The 24,941-nt window shown below is 35.4% G+C and overlaps 1 protein-coding gene across 1 annotated transcript in view; it reads right to left on the bottom strand.

Annotated features, from left to right (window-relative positions):
- HCN1 (hyperpolarization activated cyclic nucleotide gated potassium channel 1) overlaps positions 1–24,941 on the bottom strand; it is a 453,436-nt gene that overhangs the window by 373,569 nt on the left and 54,926 nt on the right. Inside the window, exon 2 of the mRNA XM_070774701.1 lies at positions 24,222–24,645. Within this exon, the coding sequence (XP_070630802.1) occupies positions 24,222–24,645 (424 nt within the window). The remainder of the gene's footprint in view (positions 1–24,221; positions 24,646–24,941) is intronic.

The following is a 24,941-nucleotide window of genomic DNA, read 5'->3' as shown; positions in this document are numbered from 1 at the left end:
AACAATAACCACAAATAAGCATTGGATGAAAACCCAAAGAATAAAATACATACTCATGAGACTATACTGATATAAACAAATGATTAAATAAATAAGTAGAGAAGAATGGGCAAATTGTCCTTATGGAAGAATTTCAAATATAATGAATGTAAACAAAATTGCATTAGAACACCGCAGAAATAGCTGCTGCAACCAAGCTCCACTAAAGGCTGATAAAAATAAGTGAAAACTTATTTTTCACTCTAAGTAAACAAGCTAGTCACACCTAAAGCTATTTCCCCTTAAATACTATTAATTATCAAGATGATTTTAACTCATTTCCACAGAATCTTCAATATTCCATATCCTTCCCTCTAGGTGGCAAAAATCTCTCTCTTTCCCCTTGAGTATGGGCTGTACTTAGGGTCTTGCTTCTAAAAAACAGTGTGGAAAGGTAAAATACTAGCTTTACACTGGAGAAACTTGGCAAATAGTACCTTAGTCACATGATTAAGGTCAACAGCACCAGTGATAGGTCGTGATGATGTCATATACCCCTAAAAGATGTAGAGAACATTTCACTTCACTGATACCCTTTCTTTACTCAAGTCTAATTATGAGACAACTTCAGAAAAAAGATTCTGCAAAATAGTTACCAGTACTTTCCAAAGAGGGCCTCCCCAGGTGACTCAGTGGTAAGGAATCTGCCTGCCAACACAGGATACAGGGGTGGGGTCTGAAAGATCCCCTGCAGAAGGTAATGGCAACCCATTCCAGTACTCTTGCCTGGAGAATCCCATGGACAGAGGAGCCTGGCAGGCTACAGTCCATGGGGTCATAAAAGAGTCAGACTTGACATCGATTAAACAACAACAATTCTTCAAAGAATCAGGGTCATGAAAAACAAGAAAAGACTGAAGAAAATTGCATTTCTCTAAGGAGACATGATGACTAAATGGAATGTGGTATCTTAGAATCCTAGAATATGAAAAAAACATGAACGGAAAACCTGGTGCAATCAAAATAAAGCCTGTAGTTTAATTAACAGTGCCATACCAATGTACAATGCACCAAAACTAAGTTTTCATTTTTAATAAATGTACCATAGTTGTGTTAAATTTTAAAATTAGGGAAATCTGTATGAAAGGGATATAGCAACTCTGTCCACTATCTTTACAATTTTTCTGTAAATCTAAAATTACTTCAAAAGAAACTTTAAAGAAATAACTGGCATCAGAACACAAATATTGGGAACATTAAGGGACTAAATTATGTGAGGAAATCAAACAAGACATACTTGCATGGTTATTATACCAAAGCCATTCATTCACTCATTCATTCCACCTACTATTTATTGAGCTTCTATTATGTGCCAGCTTTTGAACTGTGGTGTTGCAGAAAACTCTTCAGAGTCCCTTGGACTGCAAGGAGATCCAACCAGTCCACTCTGAAGGAGATCAGCCCTGGGATTTCTTTGGAAGGAATGATGCTAAAGCTGAATCCAGTACTTTGGCCACCTCATGCGAAGAGTTGACTCACTGGAAAAGACCCTGATGCTGGGAGGGATTGGGGGCAGGAGGAGAAGGGGACAACAGAGGATGAGATGGCTGGATGGCATCACTGACTCGATAGACGTGAGTCTGAGTGAACTCCGGGAGTTGGTGATGGACAGGGAGGCCTGGCGTGCTGTGATTCATGGGGTTGTAAAGAGTCGGACACGACTGAGCGACTGAACTGAACTGAACTGATTATGTGCCAAGCATTATTCTGGAAGACTGAAATACACTGATGTTATTTAAAGTTGAACTAGATAATCCATCCCTGATTATTCGAATAAGTAACCTGAGGTTTCAGAGTTTAAATGACTTAATCAAGGTCACACAGTTGGTTAAAAACACAAGCAGACTAGAAATTAGGCTCTTGAACAAATTTCTTCTTATCCAAAGGAGCGTTCTGAGTAGTGGAAAAACCCTGGGAAAAGTACAAAAAATGTCTGTTTCCTTTATGATTAGGAAAAAAATTCTCTAAACATTAAGGGTGATTTGAGCTCATTATAAAGATATGCAAAGAGCTCTAGTTTCTAGTACTCTTTATTCCAGGAATAGGAAATTCACACGTTTAATCTTCGGAAAAGCTTTGTTAGATAAATCTCATAATTGTTCTACTTATTTTTTTTCTTCAGAAGTGGAAAGTCAGGCTTCAAAAGCTTAAATGCTTTTCTGAGTTCATTTAATGAGATAGTGACAAAGCTGAAAATAGAAGTCCCCAATTCCTCATGTTTGCCTTATTTTACCTCAGATTATCTTACCGAATTAAATTATATTTTTCTGTAGTACTCTTACTATCACAGTAAGGTGTGCTGTTTCAGTGTAATGGATAGAAAATGGAGATCTCAACATATTATTAATATACTTAGCAAAACTGACAATATGTATATTATCAAACACTTTTCATTTAAAGAGCAATTTCACTGATTTCCTCTCAGTTTCTCTGAAACTGAGTTTCCTCACTTGTGAAAAGGATAAATAATACCTACCTTTGTAATTACTGTGTGGATTATTTAATATAACATATGTGAAGTGCTAGCATGATATCTATATACCCTATTAATAATTTGTTTTCCCTCTATCTTCCCATCAATTTTAGCCCCACAAATCAAGTTTAGAATGTAAGTTAACTGAGAAAGAGTTATGTATATAGCTAAAATATGAATAAAGGGAAAATGAAATCTCTGGTAAATGAAGTTTTTTGGAAACATTTTGAATATCACGTAAGTATAGATGCTGAGCCCCCATGAAACATAAAGTATCAAATAATCTGAATCTTTCATTTGATCTACATAGGTCAAAATGTATTATCTGGGACAATAGAAGTGGAATTTTGTAAACAGGTTAACCTAATATAAATATTTAAACATTAATATCTGATAAACTGATCAGATGTTTCTTTTACCAATTAGTATAGTTTACTAATTAGGACAAATTTTAGAAGATCAATATAGTATACTAGAATAAATTATTTCTTATGTTCAATAACATGGAACAAAGTATTTTAGAAACATTACAAATGTCTTAACTTCATATTTTTCTTATTATTCATCAAAGACTTCCATATGGTAGATCTTATAAGCCTTTTTCTTAAGTAGGTTAAATCATCTCCCTTTCAACATTTAAACAATGAATTTACTTAGAAATTTTGTGTCATGGATAACAAAGAGGAAATTCAAATGATTTTTCATTATTTCCAAAATGTAATTTCTTAGTTTACTGTATTATTATTATTTTAAACCACATTTCCTTTGGGGGGGAAAAATGTGTGATAATTTTGAGTTAATCTAAAATTTCTGAAAAGGAAAGAACTCATCAAGCAACAAATAAAAATCATGTAGAAGGAATTTTTTAAAAATATTAGTGGGTGTGATGTGTAGATTGTGATAGGAGAGTTCAACATCTTATTGGTCACCATGATGAAAGGTAAAAGATGCTAATCATCTTCCATAGCTTCAGAATTCACCATTAAACTAGCTGTGTCCATATTTAGACACTCATACATCCCTAATTTTAAAAAGTGCACCTGGAGCAGAATTTTTTCTCCAAAAGACAGAGCCAGCTGTAGAGAGAGAGACAATTAAGCTTGATTGGATGACTCAGCAATAAAAATAGGAAACTAGCAGGATGAGAAAAGATGAGCTACAAAGAACTAGATTGTCAGGAGAGGGCTCTTTGAAAGAAAAAATAAGGAAGTGAAAGTAAGTCCATCAACACAAACAACTGGAGAGGTGAACTTTTCAGCTAATGGCAAACTCATTCCTAAAATGAAAAGAGAAGGCAAAGGAATGCTTTATTTGTAGTTAAATTGTGTATAAGGCTATATATTTTTCAATGGGTATTATGCTTTAATAAGCAGTTAATATAATACAGAATCAGAAGTCTAGCACTATCAAAGGTCACCTAAGCCTTTCCACCATCAGGTGACACCACTGTGCTCCTTCCTGCCTCTTCCAGGAACAGGGGTCTGATCTTTTTGCCAGAAAAACAATCAGTCCCTCTGCCTCTTGCTAGCTCCTCCTCATCACTCAAAAGTCCATTCCTTTCATGATTACACTTACCCAGGAAAGGGTCACTTTATCCTTCAGACTGGGTCAGTCTCCTCATAAATGTATCACTTTTTAGATGCTGCCTCCTTCACAATACACGGTCCAAGAATGTACGTGTTTAACTTCAATATTTTTAACACTAATCTCGTTTGCTACTTTAAGATCCATCAGAGGAGATCTTTGTCTGTTTCCTTGACCACAGCATACCCTCAGAAGGAGCTCAGTGAATATTTACTGTTGAGTGAATGGATTCTGAATAGAAAATAATGAGGCAGAGATGCAACCCCGGCCTGACAACTGATTAGTTCCATTATCCTGGACGAGTTCACATTGCCTCTTTATGTCTTACTCTCCTCTAAGATTACATCCATTTATAAACCTCCAAGCTCTGATAAATAGGTTATATAATGTCCTTTTCTTGAGTTAAATGCAAAATTTTCAAAAAACTTTCATCTTAACTACTATGATATTTTTATCTATATTCATTTTCTGCCCATCCTCTGTTATTTCATTAGAACTTGGTAAAGTTAGCTATTCTTTGTAAGTAGGAGAAACATCTCCTAGTGATGAAAATGAAGAATCCCATCCTCTTTAATTCAGAAGAGTGATGAGACAGTTTAAACATTCATTCAATAAATAATAAATACAAATTAACTAGATCCTAAAAATTGCTCTAGGTGAAGAGGACAAAATAATAAGTGAAAAAACAAAGTCTCCTTCCTCCTAGAGCTTTCATTTTAGGGGAAGTGAAGTAAATAAATATATAACACAGGGAGTTGTAATAAGTTTTATGTAGAAAAATTAGATCAGGATGGATAAAGAAAAGAGCAGAAGACTGATGCTTTATATACAATAGTCAAAAGAGCTCATTCATAATTTGACCTTCTACCCATAACTTGAGTAGAGACCTGAAAGAAGTAAAAACAAGAGACTTATCTGGTTAAAGAGCTTTCTAGATAGAGGAAAGAGCAGGTCCAAAAGCTACGAAGGATATTCTTGGCAAAGTTCTAGATATTGAAGGGGTACTGTGTGGCTGCTGCTGCTAAGTCGCTTCAGTCGTGTCCAACTCTGTACGACCCCATAGACAGCAGCCCACCAGGCTCCCCCGTCCCTGGGATTCCCCAGGCAAGAACACTGGAGTGGGTTGCCATTTCCTTCTCCAATGCATGAAAGTGAAAATTGAAAGTGAAGTCGCTCAGTCGTGTCCGACTCTTAGCGCGACCCCATGGACTGCAGCCTACCAGGCTCCTCCGTCCATGGGATTTTCCAGGCAAGAGTACTGGAGTGGGGTGCCATTGCCTTCTCCGAATGTGTGGCTAGCAGGATGTAAAAAGAGCCTTCCGATAAAAGATGAGATTACAGGGGCTAGTCAAGGAGTCAGACAATGTAGGAGGACCTCATGGGCCTCTTCATGGGACTGAAAACCATTGCATTGTTTGGAGTTATGAAGTGACATGGTTTGCTTAGGTTTTCAAAAGAATGTACTGACAGCGATATGAAAAATTAGCCCAAAGGATGCAAGGGTAGAAATAAAGAAAACATTTAGGAGGTGTTACAATAACTCCAGTGGGAGATGAGGATAGCTTGAAACAGAATGGTAAAGGTGGAAATGGTTCAGAAATGATCACATTCCAGATCTATTTTGAAATAGACTCAGTGGATTGGATATGGATATGGTGAACAAGAGGAGTCAAGTAAGCAGCTGGCTAGAGGGAGGGGGGCAGGGTGTGACTGAGAAGGATCAACACCCTCTCTCACTTGCAGGGCCCAAGAATAAGCAGAAGAAAAGAGAAAAATTACCACTTGCATGGGCTACAGGAGAAACAGTGTCTTCAAGTGAAAACTAGTTTCAGTTTGAGAAAACAAAAAGTGAACAGAGAAATTTTGTTGACAGAGTTAGATACCTATGGCCCAGCGGACAGTACCGGGGATGGGGTTGGAGAGGGTTGCAAGAGGAAGTTAGGGTAGTACATGCATGGAAACATATGGGGTGGGGAAAATGTGGTAATCTGAGAATTCTTGCATTTGCAGAGGCAAACTGGGATCCAGGATATACTGGCATTAGTCTGGATGACGTTTCAGGCAGACTGTGGTGATGAGGCTATGAGTCAGTCCTGGAGGAAGGAGGCCTCTTTCTGCTAGAAACCTGTCATGCTCTTAGATGATAAGGAAGTATTAACACAAAATCTGTTTTCTGAGTCATCGGGTTCTGGGCTAAAATATCACCCTTGATTTTTCTCTCATGGAATGCTTGGTCTAATAGCGTATCGTACTGTCATGTGAGATGACAGATGTATTATATTCAATATTTACAATGCTCCCATGAGTTATCTATTATTCGTACTGTGTAGATTAGGAAATGAAAACTTAGCAAAGTTACATATCTCAGAAGAAGCAAAACAGAATTTCAACACAATCATGTACATCAGCCACATGACACTGTTATCATTTATTAATTTTATGATAATTGTGAAAGACTATTCATGTCAATTGCAAATAAACATCTAATAATGCTTCTTTGTTGAAAATAATTACATGACCGTCTAGACCAGCAGTTCTGGTCTAGAATATTGATGTGGAAATCATTTCAATACTACCATCAGTAGTGATAGCTCTCATAAATATCCTTCAACAATCACTACTGTGTTTTCTGTGTGCCAGGAACTACTGAAGCATGGGAATTCAACACCAACAGAGAAAGCTGAAGTTTATACTCTCAACTAATATCCTGGTGGAGACACACAGAGCAGTAAGTCATGAAACACATAAAACCATTCTTTTTTTTTTGGCTGCACCAGGCCTTAGTTGCAGTACACAGGATCTTCAATTTTCACTGCAGCATGCGGGATCCTTTTTAATTGGGCATGTGGGATCTCACCAGGGATGGGACCTGGGGCCTCTGCATTGGGAGCATGGAGTCCTAGCCACTGGACCACCAGGGAAGTCCCAATAAAACCATTCTAAGTGCCAACAAGCAAAGACCCACAATATTGTGAAGGTGAATATAGAGGAATAACAACTTGAGCTAAATGTGTTCACAAAATACCACTCCAAAAAGATAACGTTCAAGTTGTTTAGGAAGGCAGAGAATACAACCAATACAAAAATTCCTAATGAAGGATCCAGCTTCAAGAAGAAGTCTAATGAAGACAGTGAACAGTCTGCAAAGGAGAGAGTATAAAGAAAAGAAAGAAAGTGAAGTTTCTCAGTTGTGTCCGATTCTTTGCGACCCCATGGACTATAGCCTACCACGCTCCTCCATCCATTGGATTTTCTAGGCAAGAATACTGGAGTGAGTTGCCATTTCCATCTCCAGAGGATCTTCCCAACACAGGGATCGAACCCGGGTCTCCCGCATTGTAGGCAGATGCTTTACCATCTGGGCCACCAGCGAAGTTTTTAAAGGAGAAAGTGATACAAGCTAATTTCGGAGAGAGAGGCAAGGGGTCAGATCATACAAGGTCCTGGAGGTCATGATAAGGCATATTCAGACTTTATTATAATAAAATCACTGGAAGGTTTTAATCAGAGGACTCAGAGGAGTTACAAAATCCAATTTGGAAAAGAAAGTTAAAATGACCTATCAGAAAAGACATTACTATGTACACAATATATAAATATATGCTTATATATGTCATATGACATGTATGCATATAACATATATATGTGCATAAATGACAAACAGGGTCTATCTATTTGCCTACACTTCTACTTCAAATAGATTTCTCAAAGTCAAATGCTTAAGAACTGATGCTAAATAGGATGACTGTGCCTTCAGGCAGGAGGAATACAATTCTGTAATTCTGGTAATTCTGATTTCATTTTATTCTTCCTGTCTAAATGACAGGTTTCTTTTTGGTAACTGACATTGAAATGTAGAACCTGCAAAATCAGCCATTTATTATTCCAAGTCACTAGAAGGAATGTCTTCTCTTACTAAGTTACACATGTGTCATTTCTTTCCCAGAATAATTGGGATATTATTGCATATGATTGTTTCCATCATATGAAAAGGATGCATAAAGTTGTCTCTCATCCTCTTGATGATTCACTTTAGACTGAGCCATCACTCCAAAGGCTCCTCTGTGGACCAAGAGGAGCCATGGTGACTATTTTCACTGACCTGGGGAAGCAAGAATTTTTTGCCAACTATTCATCATGGCTTCTTATATTTCTAGTGTAATGAGAAATTGTAATAATAGTAGATTGTAGATTTTTTAAGTGACTTATTGTCAAAATAAAAACTAACATGACTACTTTTTACCACACACAAGCTCTGAGAAAAAATAGATCGTCTATGAAATAAAATCTAGAACCACTAGTTTTAGGGTGCACAGTCAAGACAGATATAGTCTTTCATGTATACTTTTATCTGTGAATATAATGTGTAACTATAGGTAAAATGGACATGACAGAAAAATTACATTTACTTTGAGCAGCAAAGAAGGTATTATAATTTCCTGATTTCCATTTCCCAAGAGTATGTGTACATATTAAGGTCATAACATAAGGCCAAATGTAATATTTCCTGAAAGTATTATCATTCCTTGGTTTTATAAACCATTTATAGCCAAAGTAGTATTCTGTTTATTTGTAAAATTTTAAATACCTTTATCTAAGTATATCACACTTTACTTATAGAACCTATAAAAGTACTGAGGAAAAAAGAATAATATATGGGTTGTCACATTACAATAGAGAATGGGCAAAGTAGCAACTTCCTGGGCACTTCAGTCAATAAGAAGCACTAGAACCCTGTTGGCATAAATATGCAATAAAACGCCAGACAACTTGTGTTTTCAAACTTAATTTTTTACTTGATTGAATGAAATAAAAGTTGGCCCTATACTGTTTTAAGATAGGGACTCAACTTGAACTTGTTAAAGAAACAACAACAAAAACTGAACAGGTTAGTGTCTTCCTAGCATAAGTGACTACTTTATATATGGCACATATGTGCTTGCAGACCACTGAAAGCTCACACTTGAATAACAGAGGCCATGGCACTACTTGCTGAGAATATTTCTTACTGTGCCGTGTGTTTTGCTTAGTCACTCAGTCGTGTCTGACTTTCTGAGACCCCATGGACTGTAGCCTGCCAGACTCCTCTGTCCATAGGGATTCTCTAGGCAAGAATACTGGAGTAGGTTGCCATGCCCTCCTCCAGAGGCTCTTCCCTACCCAGGGATTGAACCCAAGTCTCCCAGATTGTGGGCGGATTCTTTACTGTGTTGAGTCATCAGGGAAGCCCAAGAATACTGGAGCGGGTAGCCTATCCCTTCTCCAGGGGATCTTACCAACCCAGGAATCAAACCAGGGTCTTCCTCATTGCAGGTGGATTCTTTATCAGCTGAGCTACTAGGGAAGCCCTATTTATTACTACTAGTGTTTTATTTTCTACCCTGTGAACCTTTCACATGCTCTCAAGAAATCACCTACTTTGAAAAAAGTCACAAAAGGAAAAGCACATTTTTTTAAGCTATAGAAAAGTCACAAAAGTTTTTTCTGTATTTTTGTAAACATATTTGGTGAATAGAAATGTGTTAATAAGCAAGCAATAAATATTTAATAGTAGAAAATCATTTTCTTGCTCCTCCAACTAAACACATTTTGAATACAGCCATAAAGAATACTAGTTTGAAAAATCTTCAAATTATTTGCTTTCACAAATCATAGCAGGGTGCATCTGAGGAGCTGGGAGAAGTATGAGTGTCAGGGAATTCCAGGCCTAAAAAAGATATTCAAGATCACCCAATTTAACCTCTTTTTTCCAGAGGAGAAATAGCCAAGACCAAAAGGATGCTAAGAACATGTTCCAATCTAAAGACAGTCTCACTAATTTAATCATAAAAATCACTAAAGGTTAAAGAAACTAAAGGCATTAAAAGTATGATTGTTGGATAAACATAATCATGGTGGAACCATTGTTACTAAAATGCAGATTTGAACTTTTTAAGGTTACTTAATGTTCACAATTTTATTTTCATTATCTGATCATTTTTACTTTTGTTATGCTATAAACTATACTATATCAGAAAAAGCATTCTATATGTTATAGCACATGTACAAAATTGAGAGCTTAGAGATGGAGCATTTGATGCATGCTAAAATATTTGGAGGAAGAAGACTGTGAAAAACTGGTTTGCAGTTACCTTTGAAATATATCAAAAGGAAAAAAAATGGTATATGAATAGAAGATAAATATGTGGTACAGAAAATGTACTAAGATGTTAAAGAATCTAGGTAGTGAATATTGTTAGTAGTCACTGTGAAATTCTTTCAAAGTTTGTACCTTTGAAAATGTCCATAATACTTTGTTAGGAGAAGTTTAATGCTCAAGAAGATCTGCTACTCTAGAAGAAAGTAACCAAACCAATTGTTAATGGATAAATCTATAATAATTGCAGGGATGAAGTCTCATATACTTTAACTTTTCAAAGGAGTTCATCATTTGTTTTTCTACATAGAGGCACAAAACGTATATGCACATTTCCACCTATATCCATAAAAACATACTGTTAATGATGGAAGAAGGATGACTCTTTGCAAGCTTATGGACCATAGCCCACCAAGCTCCTCTGTCCATGGGATTCTCCAGGCACGAGTACTAATGGGAAAGAACCCGCCTGCCAATGCAGGAAACTTAAGAGACACAGGTTCCATCCCTGGATCAAGAAAATCCCCTGAAGAAGGAAATAGCAACCCACTCCAGTACTCTTGCCTGGAGAATCCCAGGAAATACGTATGAGATAAATAGAAAACAAACATCAAGATGGTATACTTAAACTCAACTATAGGATTTACATTACATGTAAACAGTTTAAATTAAATGTTAGAGGTTGTCAGATGTGAAAATAAAAAAAAAGTAAGATTCAAAATTGTACACAAACCATTCACTTTAAAGTAAAAACAGATTGAAAATAAAACATGGAAAAATATATACCATACAAATATTAATCATATAAAGATGGAATAGCTATATTAATGTCAAAGTATATATCAGAGATAAAAAGGGTTATTTTATGGTGCTCAAGAGAGTAATTCATTAAGAGGACATAACAATCCTACTATGTACATCTGGAAGTTCTCCAGATCAAGTACTGCTAAGGCCTAGCTTGAAGGATTTTGAGCATAACCTGGCTAGCATGTGAAATGAGCGCAGCTGTACAGTATTTGGAACATTTTTTGGCATTGCTTTTCTTTGGGATTGGAATGAAAACTGACCTTTTCAAGTCTTGTGGCCACTGTTGAGTTTTCCAAATTTGCTGACATACTGAGTGCAGCACTTTAACAGCATCATCTTTTAGGATTTGAAATAGCTCAGCTGGAATTCCATCTCCTCCACTAGCTTTGTTCATAGTAATGCTTCCTAATGCTCACTTGACTTCACACTTCAGGATGGCTGGCTGTAGGTGAGTGACCACACAACATGTTTTCTCAATAATGGCATTCTTCACTACCTAAAAGGTATCTAAGACCAGAAATATTATTGAAAGGAAAACATTGGATGATCAAGTAGACTCATAATTTTGTTTTTAATATAACAGATCCAAGTTCATATGCAATAGGCAAACTTAGTGATCCATTCCAGACAACTTTGTCTCTATCTCTAAGCTATTCCGACTCCTTAAGTAATACTAATATGCAAATAGCTCCAGCCCATTGCCTCCCATGCATAGTAAGATTGCTCTTCTTGACTTCTGGTGGTTAGGTGAGGTTAGGTGACAGATTTTGGCCAAAGAGTCATGCTGCTGCTACTGCTGCTAAGTCGCTTCAGTCGTGTCGGACTCTGTGCGACCCCATAGACAGCAGCCCAACAGGCTCCCCCATAGAAAGTAATATATATATATATATATATATATATATATATATATATATCACTTTGAGGCAAATCATTGAATTCTCCACTAAGACCCTATAAGAAGCTGCTAAGATATCTAGGGCCAAGTGATAACATCTCAACATTAAAAAAAAAATTTGTCTCCATAAAACCATTAATAACTCAGAGACCACACACTGAGGAATACTGAATATGATTTCTAAAAACTCAGAGCATGAGGGAAACACTTTTAAGGAAATCCTCTTCCAAATCTGAGGACATCTTGATTGTTTTTTGCTAATGATAACATGCTTATATGACTGAACTGTGAGGAAATTATTATGTTTCTTTCCTTTAAGAAACTGTTAGCAGCATAATTTGGGATAAGATATTTATAAATAGCTGTGAAATTTTATCACATTTAAATTGTATTTTTAACCTGAAGCATTTCCTCTCCACATCAAATAAAATAAATGAATAAAATAATCATCTGAAGATCCATATGGAGTAAAAAAAATTAATTTTGATATGTTTGGTCTTGCAAATTAACATTTTCTGGTTAGGAGTCTGTGCAAAAGCATCCATACTATAGAAAAGAGAACAAGAGAGTAAATGATTGAGAAACTAGGTTCTTCCTGTCAAATTCTCTCACTAATTACAGAGTTTATAATGCTATGTATGAAATTTAACTATAATGTTCTTTCTGCTTCCTAAAAAAGTTCTTTACATTTATAAATCTTTCATAAATGTGTACAGTTTGAATGTTATGAAAATGTTTCATAGTCCAGTAATGGGAAGTAATTTTGCAATCTCAACACAGTACTGATATTACTTTATTAATACATAAAATTGCTTTTACTGCTTGTAAAACTCAACAAATTTTAAATGGCATGGCATTTTACAGCTTTATTTCTACTTATTAATCAAAGGAGGATAAATGTCTAACTCAGACACCAACACTCCCCACTCCTGCTCCTTTAGCAGACTTAGTGAATTGACTGTGGAGTTCTTTGTGCCTGAGATGTAGTCTTACAATTTTACTCAGAATATCCCATTCAACAATTTCTAATAGATATGTTACAATTGTTTATTTCCTTTTCTAATTCTTCCACTAGATTACAAAATCTTATTTAGCAAAAGTCATTGATTATCCATTTTTGTATTCCTGTATGTAGTACAGTACTCAGCATCTGGTTGGTAGCCAATTGATTTATATTACATACTACATCTGATAATAATATAAAGATATGAAGTTCACAAATGAGGAATCAGCAAAGCATTTAATTACGTAGTCTCTTATTTTTTGTTCAAATGGTTAGTATATGATTACACTCACAATGTTTAATTGGAAGTACAGAATCATACACTTAAGAAATGTGCTACTAAATAGAATTCTTTCAAAAACAGTAGAATTTTTCTAGGACATGTGCTAACTAAAAATCTTTTCATCTGAAACCACAGAGTCATCTTCTAATTTCAAGACACAGGAGATTTTTGGAACATCAGAAATAACAATTCAACTAAATGGAAAGGGGGATGGAAGATTTAGTTGGTAAAATTCCCAGCAATAAGACTTGGAAACATTAACACATTTATCTCCAACACTACGCAAAAACTGGTAACTGTCAACAAGGAAAGACTTCAGCAAAACTGTGTTTTTTTTCAATCACTTTCTGTTGTCTTTCTCCCCTGCATCCCAACTAAACTTCTCACATGAAGCAGAACCCGTCTCATGCAAATGCACCTCTCATTCAAGTTGCAAAACTCATATTCATACACCTATTTTTTTTTTAAGAATTACTCAACTACTTGAGAATTTTTCTCACTACCTGACAACCAAGAGCCTACTAAAACATTACCTGGTAGTGGCTTAAACTACTTATTTGAAGTTCTATAAAATATTCTTGAAGGAACAAAAATGAATCATTCCCCAATGGTTAAATTTTAGTCATTAATGTCACAATTCCCAAAGTATGTCTGGAAACAGAAAACTAGTCACTTAAAACTTGCAGAGTTCACTATACATAACTTGGCTTTGCATGTCACAGTAATAAATACACATATAACTTTTGAACCCATTCACATTCTAGTATTATTCTAATATATATATATTATAACTCTATTGGCAGAAGTTCTTCAAAAACTCTTTTCTAACAAATACAGGGGAGCCTGACATTCTGCAGTCCATAGGACTGCAGAGTTGGATATGACCTAGTGACTGCACAACAACTAATTATTGTCATTAGAAAATTATTCTGCTTCTACAGCAAACATGCCAGGGAGAAGGGGAGAGGTAATCCTCCACCAGATTAAGGACTATCTAAGTTTGTATTTCATACTGAATAAAAATGGAGAAGCATTTTGAATTTCACAGTATTATTAAAATCTGTGAACTTGAATGATTGTGATTCAGTGTCAATCAGTTGGAAGGAATTGCTCTGAACATTTATCCATATCAAGAGACTAATATTTTTACACAGTGAAGAACTGCTTCCCATACTAAAAAGAGTACAGAACCTCCACAAAATTAGTTGACGCCCCAAACACTTCAATTAGATATTATCAGGGAGTTAACAACTCTTGGATTCTCAGTCTATCTATATTAGATTTTACACACTATCACAATTCAAATTCCCCCCTTACACTCTGGTATGATGTCAAATATTGAGGAAGATAGGAATTTCTTTTTTTTTTTTAGAGAGTTTATGAAAAAAAATAGTAAAATAATTTGACTGTCTAATTATATAGTACATTACTATTCTCTTTACACTTTCAATTTTAGAGTTTACAAAGAATTTTCACATGAATTTTCTTTTTGATTATTAAAACAACCATATGACCTAAGTAGAAGCTTTCATCCTCATTTTTTCCCCTGATATAAGTGTCTAGAAATGACTTGTGCAAGGTAATCTTGATTTTCCTTTCCATTCAGCTGAATTTCTTTTGTTTCATATGTTTACCCAGCTCATATCCCCCACCAGTAACAAAGAAAAATGCACCACATTGAAATAATCAGCATATCATTGCAAATATTCCCACCGATGACCAACCGTGATAATGATGATGTGAAGTCTCTCAGTTGTGTCCAACTCTTTGCTACCGCATGGACTGTAGCCCACCAGGCTTCTCCATCCATGGGATTTTCCAGGCAAGAATACTTGAGTGGGTTGCCATTTCCTTCTCCAGGGGATCTCCCCAACCCAGGGAAACAACCCTGGTCTCCCGCATTGCAGGCAGATGCTTTACTGTCTGAGCCACCAGGGAAGCATCACCAACCTTAATGGAAACCATTTGGAGTCCACCACTCCTGACAGATAATGATTATCTCAAAATAGCTAGTATTTTTTTCCTTCACAACTGCTTTAAATAATACGAATCCTGGGACTAGTTTCTAGAATCCTTACTCAATGTTTACTTTCCCTTTAAGATGTAATAAGAAAAAGATTTTGTCTTTTTTTTTTTTAATATGGCCTAAATGGCAGACTTAACTCAAAATAGCCACCAGAATTACATAACCAACCAAATGTATTTCCCTTTCACACTAAGACATGACTTCTCTAACACAAAATCTAAAGTGCATACATCAGCAAGTTAGAAAGAAAAGTCAAAGTAGGTCTTGCTCATGCATTGCTCAGTACAATTCAAAGGCTCTAATTTTATTTATTCTGGAGTCTTCATAACACAGTAATAATATCTTATAAAGGTGACTTTCTGTGAAAATTTCTCATATATTTCAATACTATGGTTTGTCCAGTGAAACCTGAATCGACTACTACTTTTGACATAATGCGAGCACAACTTTGTTTTCTAAAATATTTCTAATTAATAAAAAACACTTTGACGTTGTATCTGACTAAAGCAAAAGACTGACTTGGCAGAAACTGACAATAAAAAGCACATGTTTTCCATCTATGAGTAGATAATTACATTTAACATTCCCTTTAGAGATCAGCTTAATTTCGCCTCATTATTTGTAACAACAAAATCTTCTCGGGTTTCACTGTACCATTTTCCTATTATGTCATGTCTCTTCACATCTCCCCTTTTGTAGATACGTGCATCACAGAATACAAGCTAAGCAAAGTGACCTGTTCTGCTAAGATCATTACCCAGATAATTAAAGTAACACAATCTACAGCAAGGTGTTTTTATGAAACACTCTGGCAGTTGAACTAGAATTCCAGTTTAAAACAGAATCACATTACAAATTTTGGATCCACTACTCAGGAAACAACCGCATCCCAGTTTGCACTCTAACAGCACCCAGATGAGTCTAAAATAGCAGTAGAAGTAATACATGCTGTGTCGACATACACAGTGAAACAGAAAACTGAGACAGTTCTCCAGAAATTCTGGAGAAATGAAAGGCTGAATGTGCTTTGTCCTAAATTAGCCTGATTCATTTACTGCTTCAAATTTTTACTAGGTATATATTGGAAAGAAATAATGCATAATAGTATTTATAGTGCTTCCAGTACTTGGAAAAGCAGTAAGCACACTACTGAACTCTCTGTTGAAATTTTACTTGTTTTAAACTAGTGGGGACTTTTATGATAACAGTAATGCACATTTCTATAAACCTTAGAGTCTCTAAGTATGTTCAACAGTAACATATCATTTGAACCTCAAAGCCCTTCTGAGAGACTGAGCAGAAAATCATTATTATCCCCATAAATGATGAGCTAGATTGAACTCATCCACAATTTCTCTCAATTCTCTTGGAATATTTCCCAGGCCTATCCCACTTGGAAGGACATACACTTTCAAGCTGGGTTTTCAAAGTGGCCAATTTTATCAGGATGCCTTATTTAATTTAGAGCTTCTCCTCTACCCTCTATCACACTCATAGCACATCTTTGGTTTTATTTTTCTTCTATACTATAAAAATCTCCAGTTTTAGATTTAAGACACTCTACTGTTTTTCTAATGCTTGTTTACATTTGCTGAATTGAAATTTTCTTGAGGTCATAATTTAACTCATTTAGTAAGTACTCTTGTGCCCCATTATTTTCTAGACATGAAGCCAGCAGCTAAAAACACATGAAGTCTATGGTTTCTGCCCTTCTGGAGTTTAATATATAGTTGGGAAGGCAAGGTTTAAGAGAAATTACAAAGGTAAAGAATGTTACAAAGCAAAAAGCATAGGGGTATGCAGGCACATTACAGATGGAACTAACACTGCCTGAGAGATGCACTAATTCCGCCCTAGGGTATCTTAAGTTAAAGCCGAAGTCAAAGGAACACAATGTGATGGATGAACTGGGGTTGGCCAAAGGAACAAAGTTCTAGAAAAAGTGAACAACACTTGTAAAGGCCTTAAAAAAGCATATATGATAAACATAAATATGTTCAGCCTAGTTAAAAATTAATGAGAAAGTAATTTTCCAGGCTGATGTGGGGAAGACTCAGATTTCAAAGGATCTTGAATTATGGAATTTGTCCTTATGATAACGAATGTCATAGAAATATTTTCAGCAGGTGGAAGATACAGTAAAATTTGCTCTTCAAAAATATCACTTTTGAGGCCCCTGGAGGACAAGCAAGAGAGAATTTTTAAACCTAGTAATGACTCTACTATGAAAATGCAAATAAGAAATGACTGATGTTGGCTTGGACTAGGATGGTGACAGAGAGGACTGAGTGAAGGAATATTAGAATTCAGACCACATTCCAAGAAGCAGAACCAGTAGAACTTGGTTACTGTTAACTATGGAGACTGAAAGCAGAGAAGTCAGGGATACTTCTTGGATTTCTGAATTGAGTAACAAAAAATGAGAGAAGGAAGAGACCTGAAGCAGAAATGGACATACTGAGCTTGAGGAGCTCGTGAGATATTTTTATAGCAATGTCATGTAAATTTTGAAGATTAGAGATACATAATTTGGAAGTTTGGGTTACAAGTCTAGTTATCAACATATAGCAATAGGAGCATATAAACACACACAAAACAGGAACACAGATTGGGCAATGATGGGGCATTAAGAAATTCTGATATTTTAATCTTAAAATAGGACCCTGGACATTTCAAAATTGATCTTATATTTTAGCATTAAACTGATATTTCCTCCCATATCAAAAGCATCAGTATTACACATATTAGCTTCAGGTTTCTAGCCAAAAAACATTCATAAAAGTATATATCTCACCCCTAACACATACACATATACATACACCAACACATACTTTGTCAACTTCTTTTTAATTGTCTAGACTTAATAATACTGCCTATCCAAATAGAACTCATCATACAGTACTTTAGGACTCCAGAGGATCTGCTAAAATATCCTCTTAAAAAATATATGGTAATGTTGAAAACAATTCTCTTGAAAGAAAGAATTATTTTTAGAGAACAAACAAACTCTTTCTTTAACCTGAGGAGAAAGTATAAATACAGAGAAATCATCTTTACATATGTGAATATCCACTGCCATGCATTTTAGCTAAACATAAATAGACAAGCAGTTAGGTGATTCTAAGAGAGTATCAATGAATAATTTCAAGAGAAGATAGTTTTGGTATTTCCAAATATAGAACCCTGAAGTAAAACAACCAATAGAGGACACCTAGTGGTCTTCAGCAGAATCAATATCTGCCTGCAAAAAGTATTTGGCAACTTACACAAACACAATAATATTTTTGTTAGTTGATGCACTAATCTGAGAAAGATGACATAATGAATCTCATATTTATAAATATTATAGGCATACATCAATTTAAATATTTCAAATAATTTCCATGTATCTCATTTCCTAAGATTAAAATATTAGAATTTAATGTTGTAGGCGTAAGTAAGTCACTTTGAGTATTTCTCCCTAGAATAAATAGAAAATAGAACGTACAATTTGAATAAACATCCATAAGTGCTAATTTTGAGCATAAGGTCCATTTTATACCAAAATGTTTCTGGTGGTATGAAATAAAAATCTCAAGTATCATTGTATCAATAATAAAATTATATAAACATACTGTTAATATATTATTATATTAATGATTATTAACTATATCAAATATCAATACTTAAATTGTAGAACACTACAACTCATATAATGTCTTATCATATTTTATTTGATAAATATATTTCAATGGCAAGAATATTCAGCAAAGATAAACCTCCTTTTAACTAAAAAGCATCCTGCCTGATGCTGGCTATATATAAAAAATGCAACTGTGTGATAAATCTCTTTCTTAACTGATATTATTAGTTCTATCCTCAGTTGTCTCCAACCCTCCTCAATCCGCAGCATTTTAAAATGCAAACTCCCTGCCTCTAAAGCCTCCCTGACACCTTACTGTTTGAGTCAGTCCTCAGCACAAATTCCTGCCTATACCTCCAAACTCACTGCCTTGGCAACCCAGATTCTGGAGATGCAGAACTGTGCTGACTGCTTATGCTTCATGTCTCACTGACTGCACTCCTCTGTCCCATGTTTCTCATCTTAGTAATCCAGGCTCCAGCTTCAAAACTCACTTTTGAGTATCCCTGAAGCTTTCTTCTGCAAAAAAAAAAAATAAGCTGTAGTTGTTCACTCCCTCTTTTATGCCATCACTTACCACACCATCTGTGATTATTTTCTCACATGTCTCTTTTTCCTACAAAGCTGGGGTATGTTTTGTATTCTCATGTGTAGCATCTGCATATAGAAGCACTCAGTATATGCTTGGGAGGGAAGAATTAATTTTCCTTTGCAATTATTTAATGGATTTAGACCATGGAGGACTGCCATGTGTTCAGCGGATAGGTATGCCTGGACAACCGATTGTGTTTAGAACTCTGGACTATGGTACAAGGAGATTCAAGGGCAAAAAGTTGACACTGACGTTCCCTACAGACGTTTATGCCCAGGTAAAGAAAAGAAATGCATACAGGAGAATTCACAACCAGACTATGAGCATGAACAAATGCAAGCAGAGAAAGTAGAACTGTTCAAAGTAAAAGTACTGACCATTATAGCATAGTCCCTCAATGTAGAATATTTTCAGAGGTGTTTGAGCATCAAATGAATAATGAATAATCCTTCAGAAAAGGAAGGCTTTCCAAACCTGAGCTGTGACACATGCAAAATTAGCAGATGCAGGAAAAAAAAAAAAAATCCATTCTCTGCCAGAAGCATTATAAAACTAAAAATCAAACAGAAAAGAGCTGTTTGGTGCAAATAAGAAGTGACAGTGGTGAGATGGGGAAATGGTTCGCTGAGAGCCTTGAAGGCAAGCAAAGAAACACAGATCTGATACCACAAACAAGGAGCCTCCCTAGATTCTAGCAGAGGGAAGGCTTATCAAAACAATGGTGTTTGCTTATGGCAAGTCTTAGAATTCTATGTGCTGTCTAAAAAATGGAAGTAGTATTAATATGCATGGTATAATTATAACAAGAGTTAGTTTCTAATCTACACCAATTAGAATGCTAAAATTATGAAAGACAGAAACTGCAGTCTGTATTAGCTCCCTGTGGAATACATTTCCTTATTAATGCCCTGTTGTTAAACATAATTTGTATATATATCTGCCTCTAAGCCAACATAAAAATCTAATACTGATTGCTATAAGAGCACTGCAATATTCCAGACACATTATTCATCTGAAATGTCTATAGACATACATGAAAATCAGAACCACAGCCCTCTTTCTTGCCTCAAAACAGGCATGTTGCTTGTGATAGGTCTAAAATCTACACCCAAATGGTTGAGAGGATAGTAAATGAGGAATAAAAAATAAAATATTATAGGTATGTATTCCAAAGCCATAGTTATTACAGGAGTTTCATGTGTTTACCATGCCTGTATTATACTGCCCATGAAGAATTTGTACTTTCTATGACATTGAATCCTACAAACAGATAACCATTGCAGACTAATATTTCTTTTCAATTATTGTTTCCAAAATATCTAATCATTTCAAGGATCATCTGCCTTTGATAAAACAACAGGGATCAGCAGCTGTAACATTCAAGGTTCCTAGAACTCTTCACCTTTACTAACCAAATAATCTCCTATTTACTAAACTCTTAATCTACCCTTAATCTCTTCAGTGGCTGGTGAATGTCAAAATTGTTAATAACATTCCATTTAATTTCTGAGGATTTCCTCACCATATGTCTCTTTTAGGAGGATCACAGAGAATGAGATCTTTCTGTGATAGGTTGCAAACCAGCACTCTGGACTGGGTCACTGACTTCACAACACTAACAACAATGCTGAATTAAAGGGATGCTTTTTTTAAGTCAAAATACAAAACTGAGAGAGATTCCATTTTCGGGAGATTATAGGAAAAGGAATTTTCTGATCTGATTTATCTAAACAATCACCCCAGATCTTCACCTCACATGGCCATACATATAAAGTTTCAGTACAGTGTCAGAGAGCTTTAATTTTGCATCCTAACGCTATTGATCTTATCATTGCTTCTGGAAGACAACTCCCCACGCCGCCTAACACCATGTTTCATAAATTTGTTGGCCAAATCAGCTCTTTCCTTCAGTATTAGCCACCATGTTTAAGTTTAGCAGGCTAGTAACATAAGGGCTAAAATTTGACATTTCTCTATTTCATTCACAATATTTTTTGAATTTATCTGGCTTTGGCACTTCTTGTTGCTTTTCAGTTGAACTAATTCAGACCAGGGGGCGAAAAAATTTCATTGAAGATGGAAGCAGTTTCCTATAGAAGGCAGCCGCTTTCCTTGGGGATGATTCATTTAGAACTGTGGCAGCTTCCAGACTTCACACATTACTTCCCCAAATTTGCTGAATTTAGCATGAGCCAGCTTGGTATTAAAACGCTCAGAACTCAAAGACATGTGGGTGAACCCACATCTTCCTCTGTACTCTTATTCCAAATGCTCAGAGAGAAACCTGATTACTTGTTGTGTTTCTACTTGTAAACACATCCTGGTGGCATTTATAAAACTTAGGTAGAGATATACTAATTTGGAACCATTCACGTTTTTTGGTGACTTTGGTTTCAATCATGCAGGTAATGCAATCATGAAATAATAAATCCATAATAAATTTGGGGTTAATTACTACTGTTTTTTTCCTCTAACAGCATTACAAACAGATATTAAATATCCATGATATATGTGACATTATATGGGGCTATCATATAATCAAGAAAACATTCTTCATGAAGTGAGCTTATGGTTCATTTACTATCAATGTCATTTATTTATAAGTAAGATTATGCCAACTCACAACTCGAGCCTGAATGGGTTTGGTTACCAAATGTCTGTAATGGCATATTAAATTTCATTTTACAGTGATGATGGCAGTGAGCCAATGCTCTTGAATTCTATCATGGCATCTGTAGAACACCATCGAGTTACACACACCTAAGTGCCTCTGACTGCTGCCAGGAACCAGAGGACAACAGTGTCCAGGAGCGTGCTCTTCTATGACTACGTAGCCTGCCATTTTATCTGATAGAATGCCATCTGTTCATCCTTCTGCCATTCTCTAGGGTAATTGGGTTCAAACTACAAGACACTGAAAATAGTCACATTGTCCACTGTATTTTTAATTGTCTGGGTATTTATATCAGTGACTTTTCTTCTCACAGGCTACTCATTAAAATAATTTTATGACCAAGTTTTAAGAGGCAAATATTCAAATCATACATTGCTTGGACCACAAAGCTCAGTTAAGAAAAGTTTTCCACGTATTTTATTGTACATATAAAATGGTATAATATTAAATCATTTATCACTAAAAGAATATATGTTATAGTGAGAAGCTGTATAGTTTTGTGATTAAGAACTTGGGATCTGGAGTCAGATTGCCAAGGCCAGAATCCCAGTTCTATCTACTACTCTGTGAATCTGGGCAAGTTAGGAAGCTTGGATGAACTAATCCATGTAAAGAATCAAATATATTACTTGACATATAATAAGCCATCAATAAATATTAGCTATTTTATCAATAATTACCTTGCTTTGATATTAACATTAGCATAATAATGTTTGAGAACCAAACATTTATTACATGTTAGACGAAATGTGCTACATAGAGATACATTACAAGATGAATCCAGTTTCTCAAATGAGCTTCATCTGATTTTAAATGTAATTCGTATCCATATTTTAAGAATGATCCATTTTTATGCCTTTTAGCAGTGTCTTATACTGGCTTTTATTGCTGCATGTCATTTCCTGAAATCCTAGGAACCAAAATGCCATCAACAAGCACACACAAAACGCTGCCAGAGTCCCACAGAAAGCAGAGCTAATGTTCACAGAAGTTTCACTTTATGACTTGTTAAACCTAAATTCCAACATATAATTCATCCTGAAAAGCATTTCTGTAGCTAGTAAAGTGGCGATTAATGCCTAGTCAGTGTGCTGCTTTCTTTAGTGCAGGTTTAGTCACTCTGGAGGCCTTTTTGACCCTTATTTTTATGCAGACAATAAAGTTCAGGTTATAATTAATTTTTAAGGTGTGTTTAGAAGGAAAAGAAAATCAAAAAACTAATATGCAGACTGTGAAATTAGGGACTTGCCCTCCTTTGCTTGGTGATGGGACATTTGACTCACATGTTTAGAAACTCCCTTTTCCAAAGCCCTTTCAGGTCCCACCCAGTTTCTAAGCCCTTTCAAGTCCCACCCACTGCCTAAGAACAATGGATGCCCTTTTCAGCAGAACATTGGCCAGATTCACTGTTTTTATTCACTGTATTATTTGTGTTTTCTATGTAATAATTTCCCTTCAGGATATGTGCTTTTCAGTATTATGAAATGATCTAGTAGGGAGAATCTACAATAAATAACCATAACACAAAGAATAACAAAGAGTAAAATTATTCCACTAAAATGTCTTTATATATACAAGTTGGAAATACACAAAAGAATCTTTTTTCTTCAAGCATGATTCTCTGAAGTTTCAATATGAGGAAACATATTCCACATTATTTCACAGAACTAATGATACAAACTAGCAATCGGACCCTACAATTTTGTCAAAGATGGCACTTGATGTGTTAGATAAAACAAATTAATATTACGTGGTATATAAAAACAATCTCCCATGGTGAAGGAGCAGTTGCACTGGTTAAGATAAATATTTGCTGATTAAAGTAGATTTGCTTTTGAAAAGACTGAAGTGGCATAAGACAATTGCCTTACAATCGCTAACTTCTTCACTTTACTCAAATTCAATTTTCAACCATATCTTTTAAAGTTGCAAATGTATCACTATGTACCAAAAAGAAAAAAAATGAAATTTTTCTTTTTGAACTTCATAAAACTCATTATACATAGCACAGCTGTTCATTTTAAAACCACTGTAGTTTAAAATCTCATGATATAGAAACTTTATATAAAGGAAAAGATATGTCTTACCTCTTCCCACTGATGTATGTATCTAATTAACCTTGAAAGTCGTAATAAACGCAAGAGACTGAGAATTTTTGTAAACCTCACAATGCGAAGTGCCCTGGCTGTCTTGTAAACTTCCGAATCCATTCCTTTTTCTACAATGAGAAAGATATAATCCACTGGGATTGATGAGATGAAGTCAACCACAAACCAGCTTTTTAAATAATTCATCTTGATCACTTTAGGGTCCAGGATGATTTCAGAACTGTCTTCATTGACAGTCCCAGTCCTGAAATTCATGATCAAGTCCAAAAGGAAAACTGTATCTGAAGCCACATTGAAAATAATCCATGGTGTTGTTGTCTGTTCTGTAAAGAATGTGATTCCAACTGGTATGATGACCAGATTTCCAACCATCATTATAAGCATTATTAAATCCCAATAAAACCTACAATAAATAAAAGAAATCATATTTTAAGACGTAGACAATAATCAGTCCTCCTCCTCCCCCACCACCACCATAAAAATTATTACAGAGTCAGACATGACTGAGCACAAGCACAAAGTTAAATAAATGAACAAATTGCTCATTTGGTAAATAAGATAGCTCTTTCAATGGCCATAAAGTTAAATCTAAGTAAAATAAATATATTCCTTAAGCAAGGCAGTGTGACTACAGAATTCTAACAATTATTTGAGATGAAGTTATACAAATAAGTTCATGAAGACCCATACCCCCATTTA

The sequence above is a fragment of the Bos indicus genome, chromosome 20 (genome assembly GCF_029378745.1).
Source record: "Bos indicus isolate NIAB-ARS_2022 breed Sahiwal x Tharparkar chromosome 20, NIAB-ARS_B.indTharparkar_mat_pri_1.0, whole genome shotgun sequence".
NCBI lineage: Eukaryota > Metazoa > Chordata > Mammalia > Artiodactyla > Bovidae > Bos > Bos indicus.
This window is presented reverse-complemented; position numbering and strand designations above follow the sequence as displayed.